The sequence below is a fragment of the Pseudopipra pipra genome, chromosome 25 (assembly GCF_036250125.1).
Source record: "Pseudopipra pipra isolate bDixPip1 chromosome 25, bDixPip1.hap1, whole genome shotgun sequence".
Classification (NCBI taxonomy): domain Eukaryota; kingdom Metazoa; phylum Chordata; class Aves; order Passeriformes; family Pipridae; genus Pseudopipra; species Pseudopipra pipra.
In genome coordinates, this window is record NC_087573.1 from 4,337,984 (window position 1) to 4,356,731 (window position 18,748).

At 47.7% G+C, this 18,748-nt stretch overlaps 2 protein-coding genes across 4 annotated transcripts in view; both read right to left on the reverse strand.

The window, feature by feature from the left end:
- TRIM33 (tripartite motif containing 33) overlaps positions 1-14,120 on the reverse strand; it is a 37,269-nt gene extending 23,149 nt beyond the window's left edge. For all 3 annotated transcript variants that reach the window (XM_064635987.1, XM_064635986.1, XM_064635985.1), the window contains exons 1-3: positions 13,679-14,120; positions 2,680-2,798; positions 1,618-1,765 (exon numbers count right to left, since the gene is read on the reverse strand). In XM_064635987.1, the coding sequence (XP_064492057.1) occupies positions 1,618-1,765; positions 2,680-2,798; positions 13,679-14,105 (694 nt within the window). In that variant the 5' untranslated portion in view covers positions 14,106-14,120. The remainder of the gene's footprint in view (positions 1-1,617; positions 1,766-2,679; positions 2,799-13,678) is intronic.
- Positions 14,121-15,427: 1,307 nt separating this feature from the next.
- BCAS2 (BCAS2 pre-mRNA processing factor) lies at positions 15,428-18,471 on the reverse strand. The gene is made up of 7 exons (XM_064636171.1): positions 18,322-18,471; positions 18,153-18,245; positions 17,617-17,687; positions 17,360-17,521; positions 16,607-16,657; positions 15,987-16,067; positions 15,428-15,851 (listed from the first exon to the last, which is right to left on the reverse strand). Exons 1-7 carry the CDS (start codon positions 18,412-18,414, stop codon positions 15,722-15,724), a joined length of 681 nt encoding a protein of 226 aa, XP_064492241.1. The 5' UTR covers positions 18,415-18,471; the 3' UTR covers positions 15,428-15,721.
- Between the last annotated feature and the right edge of the window lie 277 nt (positions 18,472-18,748).

An 18,748-nucleotide genomic window follows, 5' to 3' on the forward strand; every position in this document is an offset into this window, starting at 1 on the left:
AAATTGCTTCAATTTTCCACTTCAGCAAATAACAATGTCCAAAAATAGTTCTGAGTTTACTAAAAAGTGCTGCACGGTTTTCTAAAGATATTTGGAGCTTAGCAAAGAGGAAAGCAGCCCTGGGAAGATGCAGCAGGTAGGGTTTAAAACATGGATGTCTTCCTCAGTCTCCAATGTTTCTGAAGCTTGTTATATCATGCAAATTATTGTGAAGAAAGAGAGCTGATGAATCTACAACTGACACTCATTAAGAAAAATTTAAAGTCTCCAGGGCACATCTTTGAGTCTGAGAAGAATAAAAAAATAATGACCAGCCCTTCCACACAACCATGATAAATAGAATTTCTGATGGAAAGTTTATTTTATTGGAAGTCATTTTTCAGCACCTTCCCAGTCAGGTCATCAAAGGGAAAGCTGAGCTATAATATCACTTTAACAATCACAATTTAGCACTCCTTGGAAAAACATCAGTAATTCTTTGCCTGGCCCTGTACTTTGATTTAATTTAAGGGCTTCTCATCTAGAGATTTAATAAATTTAAGCTTAAATGGGTAATATTTCCTTTAAAAAAAATATTCATTAAGACATACAGAGAAACCTCTCCAAAAGTGAAGTTTATTTGCTAGAGCAAGGGAAATAAGTTCCTTCTCTAAAAGAACTAAGCTCAACAGCAAAGTTTTTAACTATTAATATGATTTTGACAAGTGCTGGCAGAAAGAAAAGCAGTGTTTGCTCCTGTGAAAGGATACAAAAAATAATCATGAAGATCTTAATTCATTTTAAATGGAAAGAGAGCAAAGTGAAAAGATCTCTCTTCCTCAATATGATCATTCCTCATATACATCCAGATTAGGGAGAATATACAGGTCTTTGAATCAGAACTTTTAACCCATTTACAAATCAAATTTTCTAAGTTAAAATCCAGATACCCTGGACCTGTTTTGACAACATTTTCTACATTCCCTCAATAGGCTACGAGTTATATATAATCAAACAATAATTTAAGAATTAACTTCTAATAAAGCTGGATGTCTAAACAAATCTTACACACACTTCATATGTTAAATTTTCCTAACTGAGAGATTAAACCTAAAATAAACTCAAATTCCACATTTACTCAGCAATATCAATACAACAGTATCAGACTGAATATGACTCTAAGCTTATCTGTATATACTTGTCTACTGGGACAACTATAATTGCTCCTTAGAACAAAATACAGCAAAACATGTAATTTAATTTCCTTGCCAATGGATGGGATTATCAATATGTCAGTGCTCTCCAGATTCCAACATTTTCATTTAGTTACTTGTTCTACTAAACAGGATTATTAAGAATGGATCTAAATCCTTTCCAAAGGCTGCACTCTCTTGGCTTCTACACTTAAAAGCATTTTGTCCATTGGACATGAGACTGTACAAAGTATGAACGAATAACTCAGTTAAAAATTTAGGTTTTAGAGCTACTAATTTTGCACTGGTAAACTTCTCCCAAATCCTTGGGGAAAGCCACACAGAGCTGGTTGTCAGCTAAATCCTCCTCCCTCTCTTTTATCACATGGGCCAAAGAGAAAACACTGTTAATATGGGCAGGACAAAGTGAAACCCAAACACTCACCTGAAGACACATCCTCTTTTTTCCTGATCATGTGATCTTTAGTGAACTTGACTCGCTGGTGAGCTTCTATGCAGGTCTTGCACAGCCACTCCCCACACTCCACACAGAACCCAACGGCACTGGCGTTGTCCTCGCAGCTCGTGCACACCTGTGAAGGGACACAGTCACTGGGCTCTGCAGAGGGACCTGCACAGGTTGGAGAGTTGGGCTGATTCCAAGGGGATGAGGTTCAACCAGGCCAAGGGCCGGGTCCTGCCCTTTGGCCACAACAACCCCCGGCAGCTCCAGGCTGGGCCAGAGGGGCTGGAGAGCAGCCAGGCAGGAAGGGAGCTGGGAGTGGGGATGGACAGGGAGCTGAACAGGAGCCAGAGTGTGCCCAGGGGGACAAGAAGGCCAATGGATCCTGGCCTGGCTCAGGAACAGGGTGGCCAACAGGGCCAGGGAAGTGATTCTTGGCCTGGACTCAGCACTGGTGAGGCCACCCCTGGAGTGCTGTGTCCAGTTCTGGGCCCTCAGCTCAGGAAGGCCATGGAGGGGCTGGAGCAGGGCCAGAGGAGAGCAACGAGGCTGGGGAAGGGACTGGAGCACAAGTGCTGGGAGGAGAGGCTGAGGGAGCTGGGGCTGTTCAGCCTGGAGAAGAGGAGGCTCAGGGGAGACCTCCTCACTCTCTGCAACTCCCTGACAGGAGGGGGGAGCCAGGGGGGGGTTGGTCTCTTTTCCCAGGCAACTCTCAGCAAGACAAGAGGGCTGGGTCTGCAGCTGTGCCAGGGGAGGTTTAGGTTGGATATTAGAAAAAATTTCTTTCCAGAGAGGGTGCTCAGCCATTGGAATGGGCTGCCCAGGGAAGTGGTGGATTCTCCATCCCTGGAGGTTTTTAAGAAGAGACTGGATGTGGCATCAGTGCCATGGGCTGGGAACCACAGCGGGGTTGGATCAAGGGTTGGACTTGATGATCTCGAAGGTCCCTTCCAACCCAGCTGATTCTGTGATTCTATGATTGTCCTGGGAAGCACTAAGAGGTACAGAAATAAAATGGGAATCTGGGGCAAGGCCAGTCCTTACCTGCTCTGATTTCTCATCAGAGCTGCTCGGGGTCTCCGAGGTGTCCTTCACAAAGTAGTTGTCCACCAGGTCTATCTGCCGGCACTCCTGGCGGCAGATCGGGCACCGGATCACCCCCACTGCAACACAGGAGCACAGCTCAGGACAGGGACAGCAACAGGCACGGAGCAAAGGGGACAAACAAACACAAAACCCCTCAGACTGATCCTTTCACCTGAGTAAACAAACAGATTTCACCCCCAAAAAACACCCTCAACAAAACCCACACCCCTCTTCAGGAAAGGATCCCTCCCCCAGAATGAAGCTGTGATGATTCTGACATCATACTCAGTTTTTCCTATTTATTTCTTCCCCCCAAAAGTGCACGTTTTCAGCCATTTGTTCTCCCCAAGCAAATATTTCATTTAGATTGCAAAACTAACACTTGTTAATTATTTGTTATAACAGTCTGTGGTCCATCCCATCTCAACAGGGGTGTGCCCAGAGACTGGGGTGACTTAGTGATGTCCCTGAAAATGCCATGGCAGTTGTGTATCTCAGTGTTCTCCCAGATATGACAGAGGAAGATTTCTAATAAAACCTATTTCCATGAGGTCAGGGAGGCAGATGCAGTAATAAAATTCCACTACTTTGCTTTGTTATTCTCTGTGATCACTAAATTAGTTTTATGTCCTCAGCAGAGCTGCAGAAAAGTTACTACATGAACCAAACTGATATTTAAAGATGTCTATGAACAACCTACATGAAGGTTTGAAAACCTATTTATCACTAAGGTAATGGTTCGTACTTTCTTCACAGAAGTGTCATTTGATCTTAAATCAAATTCCTATACAATTTATTGAGAATATAACTCTCAAGGAGAAGCTTTTCAAGCCATTGGGTACTTTTATACACTGAAACACCCGAAACAACTTTGAGAAGTGTAATTAAATGACACTCAACTCCTTTGTGGATATTCAATTAGGACAGCAGGACTTATTTCAGAGAGATTAATTACATTAGTAGTGAAGTAGCATTCATTTCTTCAAGTGCTAAAATTAATGATGGCTTCAGAACACAGGAGATTCACTGCAGAGCAACAATAATCCAACTAAAAATTCCCTGTCTCATCAAACCAAACACATCTCAAGAGCAGGGTGTGAAAAATAACCAGTACTGCAGCATCTACGTGTACAAAAGCTTTCACATACACAATGAAGAAGAACCTTGAGGTTTTCTTACTACTGAGAGACAAAATCCTTTAGGAAATACTGGATGAAAGCCATCTAGGAGCTGATGTATATATGCTTACAGAGCAAAAATTTCAGATATTGACCATTAAAACTGCTCCATCTAAACCAGATCACAACTAAACATTATTTTAGTGCTGTCTTGGGTCAAAGACACGAAATATTGTAAGAAAACAACAAAACAGAACAAGACCAAGATCTATAATCTTCACACAACAAGTCAAATTCCACAGATGCAAAGCTCTTCCTGCAAGGCAAGTTTTGGGTTGGTTTTAAAGTAGACAAATTAATGAAAGATGGAATAAAATCAAGCCTTTTGATACAACTGACAGTCCACAGGCTGGATTCTGCCCATGGGTAATTCCACCTTGCCCACTGCTTCTGTCAGGGAGGACACAAGGAATGGGAAGTCCCAGATCCTGCTCTCACAGTCAAACCCCCAATTTTGGCACCTCCACATTCAAACACAAGTCACACACAAGGTGCCCCCCGTGTTCTGCACATACCTCAGGAGACAACAAGGCCTTGCCATTCTCATTTAGCACATTACACTTCTTTTTCACATCTCAACATCCATTATTTCCAACAGGAGCTTGCTAATAATATATGAGCCACTAAACATCTCATATCCTGGTCTTTTAATCTAATATAAAACAAATTACTGCAGCACCATTTGTACTAGAAACTGAACTGCAGTACTGAAAAGATACAGATGTGGCTGATTTTGTGAGGGGAGAGGGAAAAGTAGACAAAATCATGCTGAAATAATACTGACATAAAAGAATAAAATCCTTAGTTGTCAAAACTTGAGATAATTTACAAGCTAACAAAGTTTATTGTAAAATTTAGTAAGAATGTGTTTTAGGACAAACTAAGGGTCAAATGTTTATATAACCTATGAAAAAAACAAGGTTTCACTACCAGTTTCAATTAAAAAAATTCTTATGTAAGAAAACAAAAGTAAAGGTTAAAGTATCATCCTTTTATATCATCCTTTTTATACCCCAGCAGAACTTACTACATTGTTTTTCTGCATCAAACAAATCAAACACATTAGTCCTGGTACACACATTTCCACTGTAACTCTGCTTCCCAAAAAGCCACGTAACCCCTTCCAAGGAACACATCAGCACACAGCAAAACTACTGGTAAAAGATCAATTTTTTTCCCCTAAATTACAGTTGAATTAGAATTAGACACATTCATATAAATTATGAAGGTCAGACTAATTTATGATCTCCTCCCAATCCTACTTATTACCATCAAGATTTCCAGTGTCCTCCCAGATGTTTCATACTCCTTTGAAGCCACAAATCGATGCTCCAGAGGTCAAGAGCAGCTCTGGAGCGAAGAGCTGAGAAAAGGGAAGTTTCTTTCAGGAAGTTCTGACCACACCACGTGAAACTCTGCACTGGGGGTCTAAAACAATTCTGTACAGCAGTTCCTCTCTCACTCACACTGTCACCAAAATACTGCCCTCAGCATTAACTGCAGGAACACAGTTATACATCAGGTGCTGAAAAAAGAACAATAAAGCACCCCCTGAACTTCACCAGGTATTCCTGGGAATATCAACACTTCCATGAAGAGATCCAAGAACAATCATCCTTTGGACCTAAGAGGGCACAGGAAATGATGAACTACTTTACAGGAGCTGCAGGTAACAGGAGTGGGTTTCCAAGCTCCTTACACTGCATTTAATAGAACTGACATTGCTGGTTTTCCACTTGTTTCTATCCCGCACCTCACGATGGTGTGTCAGACCTGTCACGACCATGAGCACAAATATTTATTACCTCTCTCCCACAGCACTCCACATACACAGCTCTGTGTACCAAATTTTGCCCTCCCTGCCATTCCCAGTGGCACTGTGGGAAATAAATTACATCCTGTTCCCAATTCATGATGCGGTTCAGAACGAGCTCTGCTGCTTCTCAGACAATTTGCTCCAGAACAGCAAAAATATTTGCAAACATACATGTTTCCTATCCCCCGTCTGCTGCTACAAACACAACACACAGCCTAAATGGAGTTTCCTAAAGCTGATTTAAGTGAGAAGCAGGAAGAGCTTCTTACCTGGAACTTTGGATTGAGAGTCCAGCAGGCAGGAAAACCCTGCCTTGCATTGCCAACCCCACTCAGAGGGAGACGGGTTTCACCTTCTCACATCATGAGCCATTCCCTCCCTACCCAGAGCTCCCACAGCCTGGAATAAGGGAGAAAAGACTCCCAGATTCCTTGGAAGACTCATATGGAGTCTCCTGACAGGGTCAGACAGAGCCATTCACCTGGGATGCTCTTTTGAGCTGAAAACCAACACAAAGGAGAAGGGTTTTGTCAGAGCAAAGAGATGCAAGGACCCAAATTTTCCTACACATGTTGCACCGTTATACAACTGCTACACTCACATCTCCTTACATTGCACATCAGATCCTCTTATTTGTCAAAGCCTTTAAGAACACTAATGAGAGTAGCATCTCTGTAATCCTTTTAACTGCTTATGATTTAGATAAAGCACGCTAAACTAGACCACAGACATCAAAGGATGGCAGAGAGCACCAAACTGAAGTAATTTGAGGATAAAAGGTAGTTTTGTTTCCATGAAAACAGAAAGGCTGCTAAAAAACCCTGCATCATAATCCAGCAGCAAATCACAATGGAACACTGCAAAGAACTTCAGATTTCAAATGGAAGATGCTTTTGATCTACCGCTCCCAACTCGAGCTGCAACACTCTTATTAACTGCAACTCATAACTCTGAGAATATCTTGTACATATTTATGTTTAAAATTCCTCAAGGCTAACTATGCTCCTCTGGGGGCTATTTGCATGCAGCTCAGAACAGGTAGTTTTTTCAACAGGTTTCATCTTGAACTAGTTTCAGCAGGAAAATTATTCAGAACCTGCTCAGAATTCATTTCTCCAGGCTGACATATTAATCCCAACTACACTAAAATACTCCCAAATTTTAAGGATGCTTGAGAGCTACAGAGATGGAAGGGGAAAGATTGATTCTCTGCACTTCCAGCCTTGTAGGATCAAACCAGAGGCACTCTGCAGAGAAAGCTCATTGGCTGCTGTACCCACTTCCAGCTCGATATTCAGGAATTCAGGCCCTGGCACTTTTAACCTCAGTTGAAATGTGCCCCCAGTCCATCTTTGTTGGGCAAAACACATTCTGCCCTGTCAGAAACTGTGTGTTCAACTCATACCCACGACTACTGCTCAAGAAAAAAAGTGGAACTTTCTGCCTCTTTTTTGCTCCCCACTCGCCCTTCTAGAATTTCCTCAGATATTCCAGGAACCTCTAGAACAACAAGGCTTCCTGAGCCACTAAGAATTAATGTTTCCCCACCAAACACAGGTACTACCATCCTCTGAATCAGGTTTTCTAGTTTTTATTTACAGACACTAAAGAAGCTGCCTGGGAACTTCCAGCCCTGGGGTTAGAGAAAGGGGAGGTGGGATGGAAAGGGAACACACAAGGAGCCATGGAAATTTATCTACTGGCTACAAACACCACAGGAACTACAGCAAAATCAGAAGCTCCACACTGAGGGATCCACATTCACTTGTTGACTCCAAGCTGACTTCAGTCAACTTAAAATAAACACATCACAGCCCAACCAAACACCATTTAAACCTAAGAGAGAACAAAAAGCAATAATGGAAAGTAAAGGCACTGAAGTTTTAGCTCCAAGAGAGTTATTGATCTGAATGAGGATCATATGGATGTGATGAGATTATGGATCTGAATGTGGGAGGGCATGGAATGCACACAGTGTAGGTGATCCAGGGATAAGACACTGCAAAAATCACTTTGCACCTCAGTAGCACCCACTGCTCACCACTGGATCCCCCCCATCACTGAGATATCACAGAGAGACTTTCCAGCAGTTCACATTTATACATTAAAAATTTATTCAAATATTGAACCCAAACACTTGCATTCCCAAATATCTCCACTTACATACTAAAATTCCTATTTTCACAAGATCCAACTCCTTCAACATCAGCTCTGGACAGTAACACAAAAACCTTTATCAATTCTTTAGTTGCTTCATAACATCCAAGAGCATAAAGAAGTAACTTTGACCTCATTTAATACCCTAAAATCCAATGTTTAAAGTATGTTCTGGACAACAAGTTGAACAGGAGCCAACAGCACATCCTTCAGCACAACAGCCCCACGTGTCCCAGGCTGTAGGGGCAGGGCATCCATCCTTCCCCTTGCTCAGCACCCTGGATGCAACCCCGGGATACTGGCCCAGTACAGGACTCCCCAGTACAGGACAGACTGACAAACTGGGGCAGGGCCAGCACTGGTGACCAAAATGATCAGGGCTGGAGCACAACACACAGGAGGAGAGCCCTCAGCACTGAGCACCTGGGACAGGGAGGCAGAGCAGGCTCTTCCCAGGGGTGCTCCACAAAAGCACTGACAGTACAAGCAGGAACAAGGCAAACCTTGCTTTGAGGTAATAAATCCTTCCCATGTCACAAGGAGGGTGGTCAAACACTGCAGCAGAGGCTCCTTGTGCCACTGCCACCCCAGCACAGTCCCCACACACTCCCTGAGGATCCTCCTCTCACCAGACCGGCTCTGAGCAGGAGGTGGAGCTGGACACACCTGGCTCTGCCACCTCACCTGTCTTAAAGAAATGGCTTAACGATACTCTAGAAACACAGGAGACATCAATTAGCACAAGCCTAAAACTCTGCCACATCACCCACTGACAATTAAGTCACCAATCTTCCACAACCCCAATCCTGTTGACAGAAGCTATTTTAGACCTCTGGTCTCACACACAGGTTTGTTTTGGGTTGCACTGTGTCAGGCTGATTCCACACACAAAGTGTCCATGTGAATACGAGATAATTAAAGTCCTGTCAGATGTTTACATTGTTACAACGATGATAAAACTTCCCAGTTCAGGAAATATTTGCAAACACTCTTGCAATTTAATAACTCCAGTTTCCGTCTGAAGTTCAAACTTGGCACAGGAATTCCCTCTCAGGAATGATTCTCTGCCAGGTCTCATTTATTGGGTGAGAACACCAATAATAGTTACTCCATGTGCATAATATTTACTTCTCTCAGCACTGCAAGGGTCCAGCAGTTTCTGCACAGCCATACATCAAACCCCTGCTCTAATTCAGTGATGAGACCTTGAAATAACCCCTCACAGGTCAAGGCAGTGACACAGTCGGATTGAAACCCGTCAGAACAAAAATACATTAAAAAAAAAATAAATTCTTTCAAGGTCCACCTCTAACTCAGCACTTTTTTTTGAACAATCCTTGCTTAAATCACAACTGTACAACACATTACATTTAATAAGAAAACACAACTTATAGCAATCACAGATATTAATTCTTACAAAAATAAAACATGCCTAAATGTTCTCAGACAGAAATATCTTAAAATACACTATTAATTTAGACTGAAATTTAAGTTTCACAATAAGATTTTTAGGAAGCCCAGAATACGAACTGACCATTTTCAGCTCCAGCAAATCTTCACGACCCTCACTTATTAACAGAGGAGAAAACTAAAGATTCAAGAGAGTTCAAGTGATTGTTCCAACCCACTTGGTGCAGAGAGGCGAAGTTTGCCTCGGTCCGAAAATGCAGAGAGGAGTTAAGTTTGAAAATTCCTGGCACAAACGAAGCCAGATGTTGGATTCCAAAACAATAATTCAACTTTATTTTCTAAAACAAAAAGAGAGGAGGGAAAGAAGAGAAATAGAAAAGTAGGAAAAGCCAAGAGAAATTGCTAGAAGCACAGAAAAGGGGTTCCCACCACCATGGGCTCAGTGCTGGCTTGTAGGGTCTGTCCTTGGTGGTGGGCTCCAGCCCTGGAGACAGATCCTTCTGTCTTCCATCCCTGGGATCCTCTCAGGCTCCTGGATCTCTCATCCCCATCCATGATCTCCCACTGCACCGTACTGGGCACTTGAACAGTGGTTTAATTACATCCACAGTAGGCTCAGGGCTGCTCTGTTTGCATCCAACAAAATTCACCTGCTAGACCTGACTTGGGAGGGCGAGGTGAGCTGAAGCCCTTACCATGTAACAGTTTTTAAATTAAACCCACTCTTTTTAATTAAACAACTTGTCTTTTTGCAACTTGTCTTTAGCAGTTTTCAATTAAAGCAACTTGCCTTTCGCAACTCTTCAATTAAAGGTTTTTGCTTCAAGTCTGAGGCAACGGCGAAGCCCAGATTGCTTTCCACCAGTTCTTTTAAGTGATAAGTACTCACATCCACTGGAATTAAGATACTGCATTTACACAGCTTAAAAAGTCTGCTTGATGCAGGAATTTTCATTATTCTTCTAGACTGAAAATACAGTAACTACCACCAAACTGAATGGCACATGCTCATACACATCAGACCATTTATGTCCCCCTTTCACAGTAAATTAAAAACAGTTACTGTATAACTTAAGATGTGATTAATACACATTTCTAAATACACAAACACTGAGTTTAAGAGTTGAATTCAGCATATCCAACTAATTTATGGTACTACACATCACAGCACTCAGTAGTAAACACGTTGTTCCTCAGTTTCCACACACAACCAACTGTGGATGTTTCCCCTTGGCTCTCTGAAAGCATCTTGCAACTCCTGTTTAGCTTTTCAGCCCAATGAAAACTGTGACATTCCCAAGGAGCTGGGAGAGCCACACATTCTCTGTACTGAGATAATCTTCTTAAGAGAGATTGTAAATATCTCAGCCAGGCAGTGAAACCACAAAACAACGTATCTTCCAGGAGCAGAAGCAGCAGTGGATGCAGGAAAAGTTGTTTTACAGTATCTGTAACTCTTAACTTAGAAATAAGCATTTTTCAGAATACTGGGATACAAATACAAGAAGGCATTTTTCCTCATAACCTATTCGGTCTGAAAGTAAGAGTCCAGTTGGACAGGTGAAACACCAGGCATTAAGAAATCATCTATCCACCAAATAAAATTCACATTCCAATGACCAATTAAGACATTAAACTGAATATGAGATGCTACTTTTCATGTTGAACAAACAGCATAAAAGAATATATATGTCGAAAATACATAAACCAGGAAACTTCTATTTTTTTCCCCAACAAATATGCAAACAAGAGCAAAACCAATTCTTTTACCAGTGCAACAGATATGAACCAACTTGCAGCAGTTAAGTGTAACTTGCTTCAGGTATAGCTACAGGTACCACTTCTCATTAACTCTTCCTCCAAGAAAAGCACCTGCTCGTGGGGAGGGAGACCAGGGAAGCAGCAGAAGTGGAAGTAACACTTGGTGACTACCAGAACAGGGAAGGAACCTGCATGACTAAGCACTGTGGTACTTCTCTGTAGGCTGAGAATGTCCATTTTCTATCTGATTTACTGGTAACTGTCCCATGTGCCACACTGACTCCACTCACAAGGTGCAGAGAGAACTGTCCACAAAACTGCGTTTGCTGGTCCATGCTGGTTCTTTCCTGCCCTGCTGGCCAATTCCTGTGCTCAGGCAGGCTCAGGTACCACTGCAGATGGATCACACACGTCCTTACCACAACCCTCTCCCAGACCCTACACAGAATCCCAGAATAGCTGGGGTTGGAAAGGACCTCTGGAGAACACCCAGCCCATCCCCTGCCAAGGCCGGGTCACCTGGAGCAGGTGCCACAGGACCTTGTCCGGGTTGGTTTGGAATGTCTCCAGAGAGTCCACACCTCCCTGGGCAGCTGTTCCAGTGCTCTGCCACCTCCATGGGAAGAAGTTCTTCCTCATTTTGAGGTGGAACTTGTGTTTAAGTTCATGGCCATTGCTCCTCGTCCTGTCACTGAAAAGAGTCTGGCACCATCCTCTGACACCCCTGGAGATAATTCTGTGCATTAATGAGATCCCCTCTCAGTCTCCTCCAGACTAACCAGGCCCAGCTCCCACGGTCTCTCCTCACAACAGAGATGCTCCAGAGCCCACATCTTAATCACATGATCTAAAACTTTTTGCTGCAGCAGCCCAAACATGAACTCTTCCTACACCAAAGCACACCAACAAGCACTCCTAAAAATGTACAACAAGAAGTGATATTCCAGTCTATATACAGTGCAGGAGCTGTGCCTCGTGTTGTTCCCACACCTGTGTCCTACAGTGGGACCTGGATAATCCTGTAATTGCTAATAAAATAGACCCAGCTTCCCAAGTTCTGTGTCTTCCACTGGCATATCACTTCCCTGGGAGGGTGGGAAGGCCCTGGCACAGGTTGCCCAGAGAAGCTGTGGCTGCCCCATCCCTGGAAGTGTCCAGGGCCAGGTTGGACAGGGCTTGGAGCAACCTGGGCTAGTGGAAGGTGTCCCTGCCCATGGCAGGGGGTGGGACAAAATGATCTTTAAGGTCCTTTCCAACCCAAACCATTCTGGGATTCTATGATATAATGCAAAATTTGGAACTTAAAAAGATGGATCACAAGACCATCTCAGTACTCTAGAGAGTGTATTTGCAAACTACATTTAATACAGCATCTTTTTAAAACTAATGAATTTTCTAAGAGCACTTCCTAGATGAACTTCTGAACAGTTTGGATGAACAAATCACTACCAAGCCAGGTTTTAATTCCTTCACTGAGCAACACAGGATACACCTGAGTCCAAAGATGTCACCAAACAAGGTCTCTCTGACCAGAGGGTCCAATTAAGACCTGTAAAACCACTTACCAAGGCCCTAAATTGGTCTGTACACCACAGCACGTGAGTCACCCCATCTACAGCTCCAGAAGCTTTTCAATTCCATCCCTGAATGTATAATATATTAAAAAAAATAAAACTCAAGCCGTGGTTTTGATAGGAACACCTGGAAGGAGCAGGGTACTCTTCTTTCCTGGCACAAGTTGGGTATGTACAGAGCAACTCAAGTGACAGACAGCACTGCAAGGTTTTATCTCAGTCACAGTAAAGCAGGTGCAGTGGACACACAATTCCCACCTAGGCAGGTAGTTTGCACTTAATTAGATATGCTTTACCCCAGTGCTGTAGAACTGAGGCTGCCCAGTCCCTCCCTGAGAGGCAAAACAGAACAGTTTGGGTTTCAAGGAGCCTTTAAAGCTCATCCAGTCTGATCCCCCTGGAACGAGCAGGGATCTTCAACAGGTTGCTCAGAGCCTGGTCCAGCCTGACCCTGAATGATTCCAGGACAGAGGCATCCACCACCTCTCTGGGCAACCTGTACCAGTGTTTTAACACCCTCGTTGTAAAAAACTTCCTTAAATCTAATCTAAACCGATCCTCCTTCAGTTTAAAACCACTACCCCCTGCCCTGTCACAACAGTCCCTGATAAGAAGTCTGTCCCCATCTTTCTTACAGTACTCGTTACAGCAGTCTTACACAGCACCCCTTTAGGTACTACAGGGCTGCAATAACGTGTCCCCGGAGCCTTCTCTCCTGCAGGGTGAACCACCCCAATTCTCCAGCCTTTCCTCACAGCAGAGCTGCTCCATCCCTCTGATCATCCTGGTTCCTCCTCAGGGCCCTGTCCAACAGCTCCATTCCTTCCACGTGTGTTGAAAACCCACGGAACGCGATTCACACTCTGGATCCCAGCAACTTCCCAACTTCCAGCGGCCGCTCGCAAACACGGAACACCCCCCGAGCAGCACCGGGGCACCGGCAGCTCCTGCGGCCGCGGCCGGACCTGCCGCGCGGGGACCGGGAAAACCCCGCGCTCCTTCCCGGGACAACCCGCTGCCGGCGGGGCGCTCCCCGCGGGGAAAGCCCCCCCGGTGCTCACCTTGCTGCACGTCGCCGTTGGCCCCGCCGGGCACGGGCACGCTGAGCTGGCGCTCGGGCTCGGGCAGGCAGCGGCGGCAGAAGGAGTGCAGGCAGGGCAGCAGCTTGGGCTCTGCCTCCCGCCGGCTCTGCAGGCTCTGCGCGCACACGGCGCACGTGTCGAGCAGCGAGAACGGCCCCGGCGCCGCGGGCGTCAGCGGCGGCACCGGGCTGGGGCCGGGCCCCGCCGCCGCGCCGGGCCCCGCCGCCGCCTCCGCCTCGGCCTCGCCGGCGCCGCGCTCGGCCGCCGCCGCGCCGGGGCTGTCGCGCTCCTCGGGCGGCGCGGCGGCGGACGGGGAGGCGCAGGGCGGGTCCAGGCCGCCGCCGCCGCCCGGCGCGGCCTCGGCGGCCGCGTCCCCTCCACCGCCGCCTCCTTTGTTTTCCGCCATGTTTCCTCCTTTGAACCCGACCCCGCTCCGCGCACGCTCCGCGTCACCGCGCGCCGCCGCCGCGCACGCGCGCCCCCTCCGCGCGCTCCCGCGGCCGCGGTGACGCGGAGGTGGGGAGGTGGCCGGTGACGTCACGAGGGGCGGGCACAGCACCCCCCGGGGTGAGACGCCATTGGACGGTGGGGGTGGTCTCGCAGCCAATCGGCGAAGGGGGGCGGGGCCAGCAGAGGAAGGGCCGCGCCCACAGGGAACGCCCCCGGGAGAGCGCGAACAGGGATAGGGAACGATGGACCGGGATAGGGAACAGAGCACCGGGATGGGGAACGATGGACCGGGATAGGGAACAGAGCACCGGGATGGGGAACGATGGACCGGGATAGGGAACAGGGAACCGGGATGGGGAACGATGGACCGGGATAGGGAACAGAGCACCGGGATGGGGAACGATGGACCGGGAGAGGGAACAGAGCACCGGGATGGGGAACGATGGACCGGGATAGGGAACAGGAAACCGGGATGGGGAACGATGGACCGGGATAGGGAACAGAGCACGGGGATGGGGAACGATGGACCGGGAGAGGGAACAGAGCACCGGGATGGGGAACGATGGACCGGGAGAGGGAACAGAGCACCGGGATAGGGGATAATGGACCGGGATAGGGAACAGAGCACCGGGATAGGGGATAATGGACCGGGATAGGGAACAGAGCACCGGGATGGGGAACGATGGACCGGGATAGGGAACAGAGCACCGGGATAGGGGATAATGGACCGGGATAGGGAACAGAGCACCGGGATAGGGGATAATGGACCGGGATAGGGAACAGAGCACCGGGATAGGGAATGATGGACAGGAATGGGGAATGATGGACCGGGATAGGGGATAATGGACTGGGATAGGGAACAGAGCATCGAGAAAGGGAATGATGGACCAGGATAGCAGACAATGGAGCAGGATAGGGAACAGAGCACCAGGATGGGGAATGACAGACCAGGATGGGGAATGATGGACCAGCATAGGGGATAATGGACTGGCATAGGGAACAGAGCACTGGGATGGGGGATAATGAACCAGGATGAGGAACAGAGCACTGGGATAGGGAACAGAGCACTGAGATGGGGAACAGAGCACTGAGATGGGGAACAGAGGACTGGGATGGGGGATGAGGGACTGGGATAGGGAACAGAGCACCAGGATAGGGCCCCTGGTTTGGCTCATTCCCATTAGCCCCAAATTCCAGCTCACACCCACCCCTTTCCCAGGGCGATGTGGGGGTTCCCCTGGCTCAGCCCCCCTTGGAATGTGGAGCACAAACCACAAATAGCAAACCAAGATTTATTAAAGGCACAGGGGAAACGCAAAAACATGGACCAGCTTTCTGAAGAGCCCCTACTCTGGGTATATGAACACTGAAACAATTCACAGTACATTTAACTGTGCCTACAAGTCATTTAAATGGGACACTTTGAGTCCACTCTACCTCCTCCTAGAATTTAAAACAAGGAAAAGAAACAATGAGAACAGAAACTTGTGTAACCTCACACAACTGCCAAAAACACAGCATCTTCAAACTGTTTTTTTTAACACATGCTGCAGTGAGACAGTCAGGATTAAGTCACTGGAAGTCTTGCTGGATATTCTCCTTGTTTGCTTCCCCGTGCTGCTGTTTGATCTGTGAGATTTCATTTTCCAGCTGCACAATAGTTCGTTCAATCTCATAATTTTTACTGACAAGAGACACCCACCTGGAAGGGAAAGGAAATAAAAAAAAAGCCTTTAAGTGTTATTCAACAGTCCTCTGGTTTAAAAGTCAAAGACAACTAAGAAAGCAGAGAGACATCAACAGGAACAGGTTTAACAGAAGAATTCTCAACACTCACGTGGATTCCATTTCCCGTAGCTTGGCCCCAGCTGTGAGCTGCATGTTCTTTCTTTGCCAGTTCAGATCTTGGATGTTTTTCCTGGGGAGAGAAAGATCTATGTAGTTTTTTCCTCATTTCTTTAAAATCATTACTATCTGTTGCTAATTTCTAAATATACTTAATCCTTAGAAGTACTACCAGAAAACACTCGTGCAGCCAGGACTGTAATGACAACACACAAATGGATAAATCCCAGTACAGGGTTCACAGAAAATAAATAAAATAAGAGATAAATAAAAGGCCAAGTCCAACATGAGGGAACATGTCTTTGCAGAGACAACTGCACACTAAACAGAAATCTACCAGTAAAGAAACCATTACAATTCCACAATCCAGAGCAGAAGTTCAGACATCATAAGATAAAGCCAACCAAACCAAATGAAACACAGAATTTTGAGTAGAACAGGCATTATGAATGTAACTGCTTGGGGAGGGCAGGGTCACATTTCTTAATTATTGATATTACTGAGTCTTTTTTCCTGTGATCATGGCAGCAGCACATACACCAGCCTTTGTAAAGCTTGGGAGAAGAATTTCAGTATGAATCCAATTTCAGCATGGAAACATGAGTGACTCACCTCAACTTCTGAAGCTCTTTCTGGGCTTGTTCTATCATATGAACCAGGTGTCTGATGGCAGAATGCAAGCAAAGCGTTAGAAAACCACACAGTTGCTGAGTTAAAATGTCATTTAACCTGACATTTAACCCTCCAGAGTTAAGGATACAACAAGCCAGTGCAACCCAAACACACTGTTCTGGATAACAGACCCTCTACCTGCTCCCTCTCTCCTGAGCTAAGCAACCCTCTGCCTTCTCTCAGAGCTGGGTTTTGCATTCCTTCTGCCTACTCCTTTATCTCAGGTTGAGCCAACCCTTCTCAAAACAAACATTAACATTCTCTGCCTGAAACAGCCCTGGTGTTTCCTGCAGCAATACCCCTACAACCTTTTTATGGCTTTTGCAGCAGCTTTATTATGCTCCAGGCTGAGCAAGTTCATCTTTACGAGTAGTAAGTTCATTTTTATTTCCACTACTGAATTATTCTTTCTCTGTCTTTAGTCCCTTTAGTTCTCCTCAGTTTAAAGTCCATTATCACCAATAGTCACAAAATTCAAGACTGGGATGTATCAGAACACGGGCTGTTCCTTGGCCACAGAGAGGGCTGCTTCTCCCTCAGATCAGCCTCCTCTTGCACTCACAGCTCTCACAAGGAGATTATGTCCCAAAACTATTCCAGATCATACTCCAAAGACCCTGCAGGACTCACACAGGAAAACACAACAAACACACAGCAGTTCAGCTCAGAACTGGGTTCAGCTGAGGGCCTTACTCGTTGTACACCTTCCAGGCGTTGCAGCCGTGCTGGGACATGAGCTCCAGGTTCTCGATGCGCACGGCCTGGTGCTCCAGCTGGGCCATGGAGTTGTTCACGCACTCCTGCCACGCCGTGATGTCGTTCTTCTGCCCCGAGGACGGGGCTGGCAGCTCGTACCTGCAACGGGCACCGCTCACCTGGGGGCATTCCCCACCCCGGGGCACCGCTCCTGTGCCAGCACCGCTCACCTGGGGCGGGCACCGCTCACTCACCTCTTCATGCTGAGCAGCTCCAGGGGCTGCCGGGCCGCCAGGCGCTCGAACTCGTTCCGCATGATCTCCGTCTGGGGGGAGGCAGAGGGCAAGGGGGATCCAGTCAGGATAGGGGGGAGACACGAGAGGGGTTTGGGGGAGGACACGAGAGGGGTTGGGGGGGAGGACACGAGAGGGGTGTGAGGGGAGGACACGAGAGGGGTGTGAGGGGAGGACACGAGAGGGGTTGGGGGGGAGGACACGAGAGGGGTTTGGGGGAGGACACGAGAGGGGTTGGGGGGGAGGACACGAGAGGGGTGTGAGGGGAGGACACGAGAGGGGTTGCGGGGGAGGACACGAGAGGGGCTGGGGGGGAGGACACGAGAGGGGTTGGGGGGGAGGACACGAGAGGGGTTGGGGGGGAGGACACGAGAGGGGCTTCGGTGAGACAAGAGGGGTTTAGGGGAAGAACATGAGAGGGGTATAGGAGGGGACATAGGGTACGGGGTGGGAGGGACAGGCGGCACATAGGGAGCCGCCGGGCCGCCTCAGCTCACCTCAAAGGCGCTGTAGTCGTGCGCGGGCAGGTAGCTGAGGTAGTTCTTGGTCGGTCGGTACCGCCGCGTCTCCTCCTCCACCAGCGCCGCGGCCTAGCGCACACGGGGCGTCAGCCGGGGCGGCCCGCCCGCCCCACCACCGCGCCCACCGCCCCAGCCCCGCACGCACCGCCTCCCGCACTCCCGGCGCCTCGTATCCCTGGTCGAAGTAGGGCAGCGCATCCACCACCACGTCCCCGGCCACCAGCCCCGGGCCCGACATCTTGGCCGCGGCCGCGCGCGCTCTGCGCGTGCGCGGGGCCCGCCCTCGGCTCCGTCAGCAGGCCACGCCCCCTCCAGTCCGGCCACGCCCCTCCAGGCTCAGACCACGCCCCTCCTGATTCTGACTCAGACCACGCCCCTTCTCAAGTCAGATCCCCGCCCCTCTCGGTCCTAGGTCCCAGGCCCCGCCTCCCCAGCCCGGCTCCGCCCCTTCCCTCCCGGTTTTACTCCAGCCCTGACCCCGCCCACCCCGGCTCGGCCCCGCCCCTCCCGCCCCATCCTTGGCCCCGCCCCGCTCCCTGGCCCCGCCCCGCCCGGCCCCGCAAAGAACGGAG

Bases quoted from the DNA above. Each gene is read 5' to 3' on its own strand.
- BCAS2 (XM_064636171.1), bottom strand. From the start codon at position 18,414: ATGTCGGGCCCGGGGCTGGTGGCCGGGGACGTGGTGGTGGATGCGCTG. The intron at 16,068-16,606 runs GTGAGTCACTCA...TTCTCTCCCCAG, and splicing joins AAAGAGCTTCAGAAGTTGAG to GAAAAACATCCAAGATCTGA. The intron at 15,852-15,986 runs GTGAGTGTTGAG...TTTCCCTTCCAG, and splicing joins CTACGGGAAATGGAATCCAC to GTGGGTGTCTCTTGTCAGTA.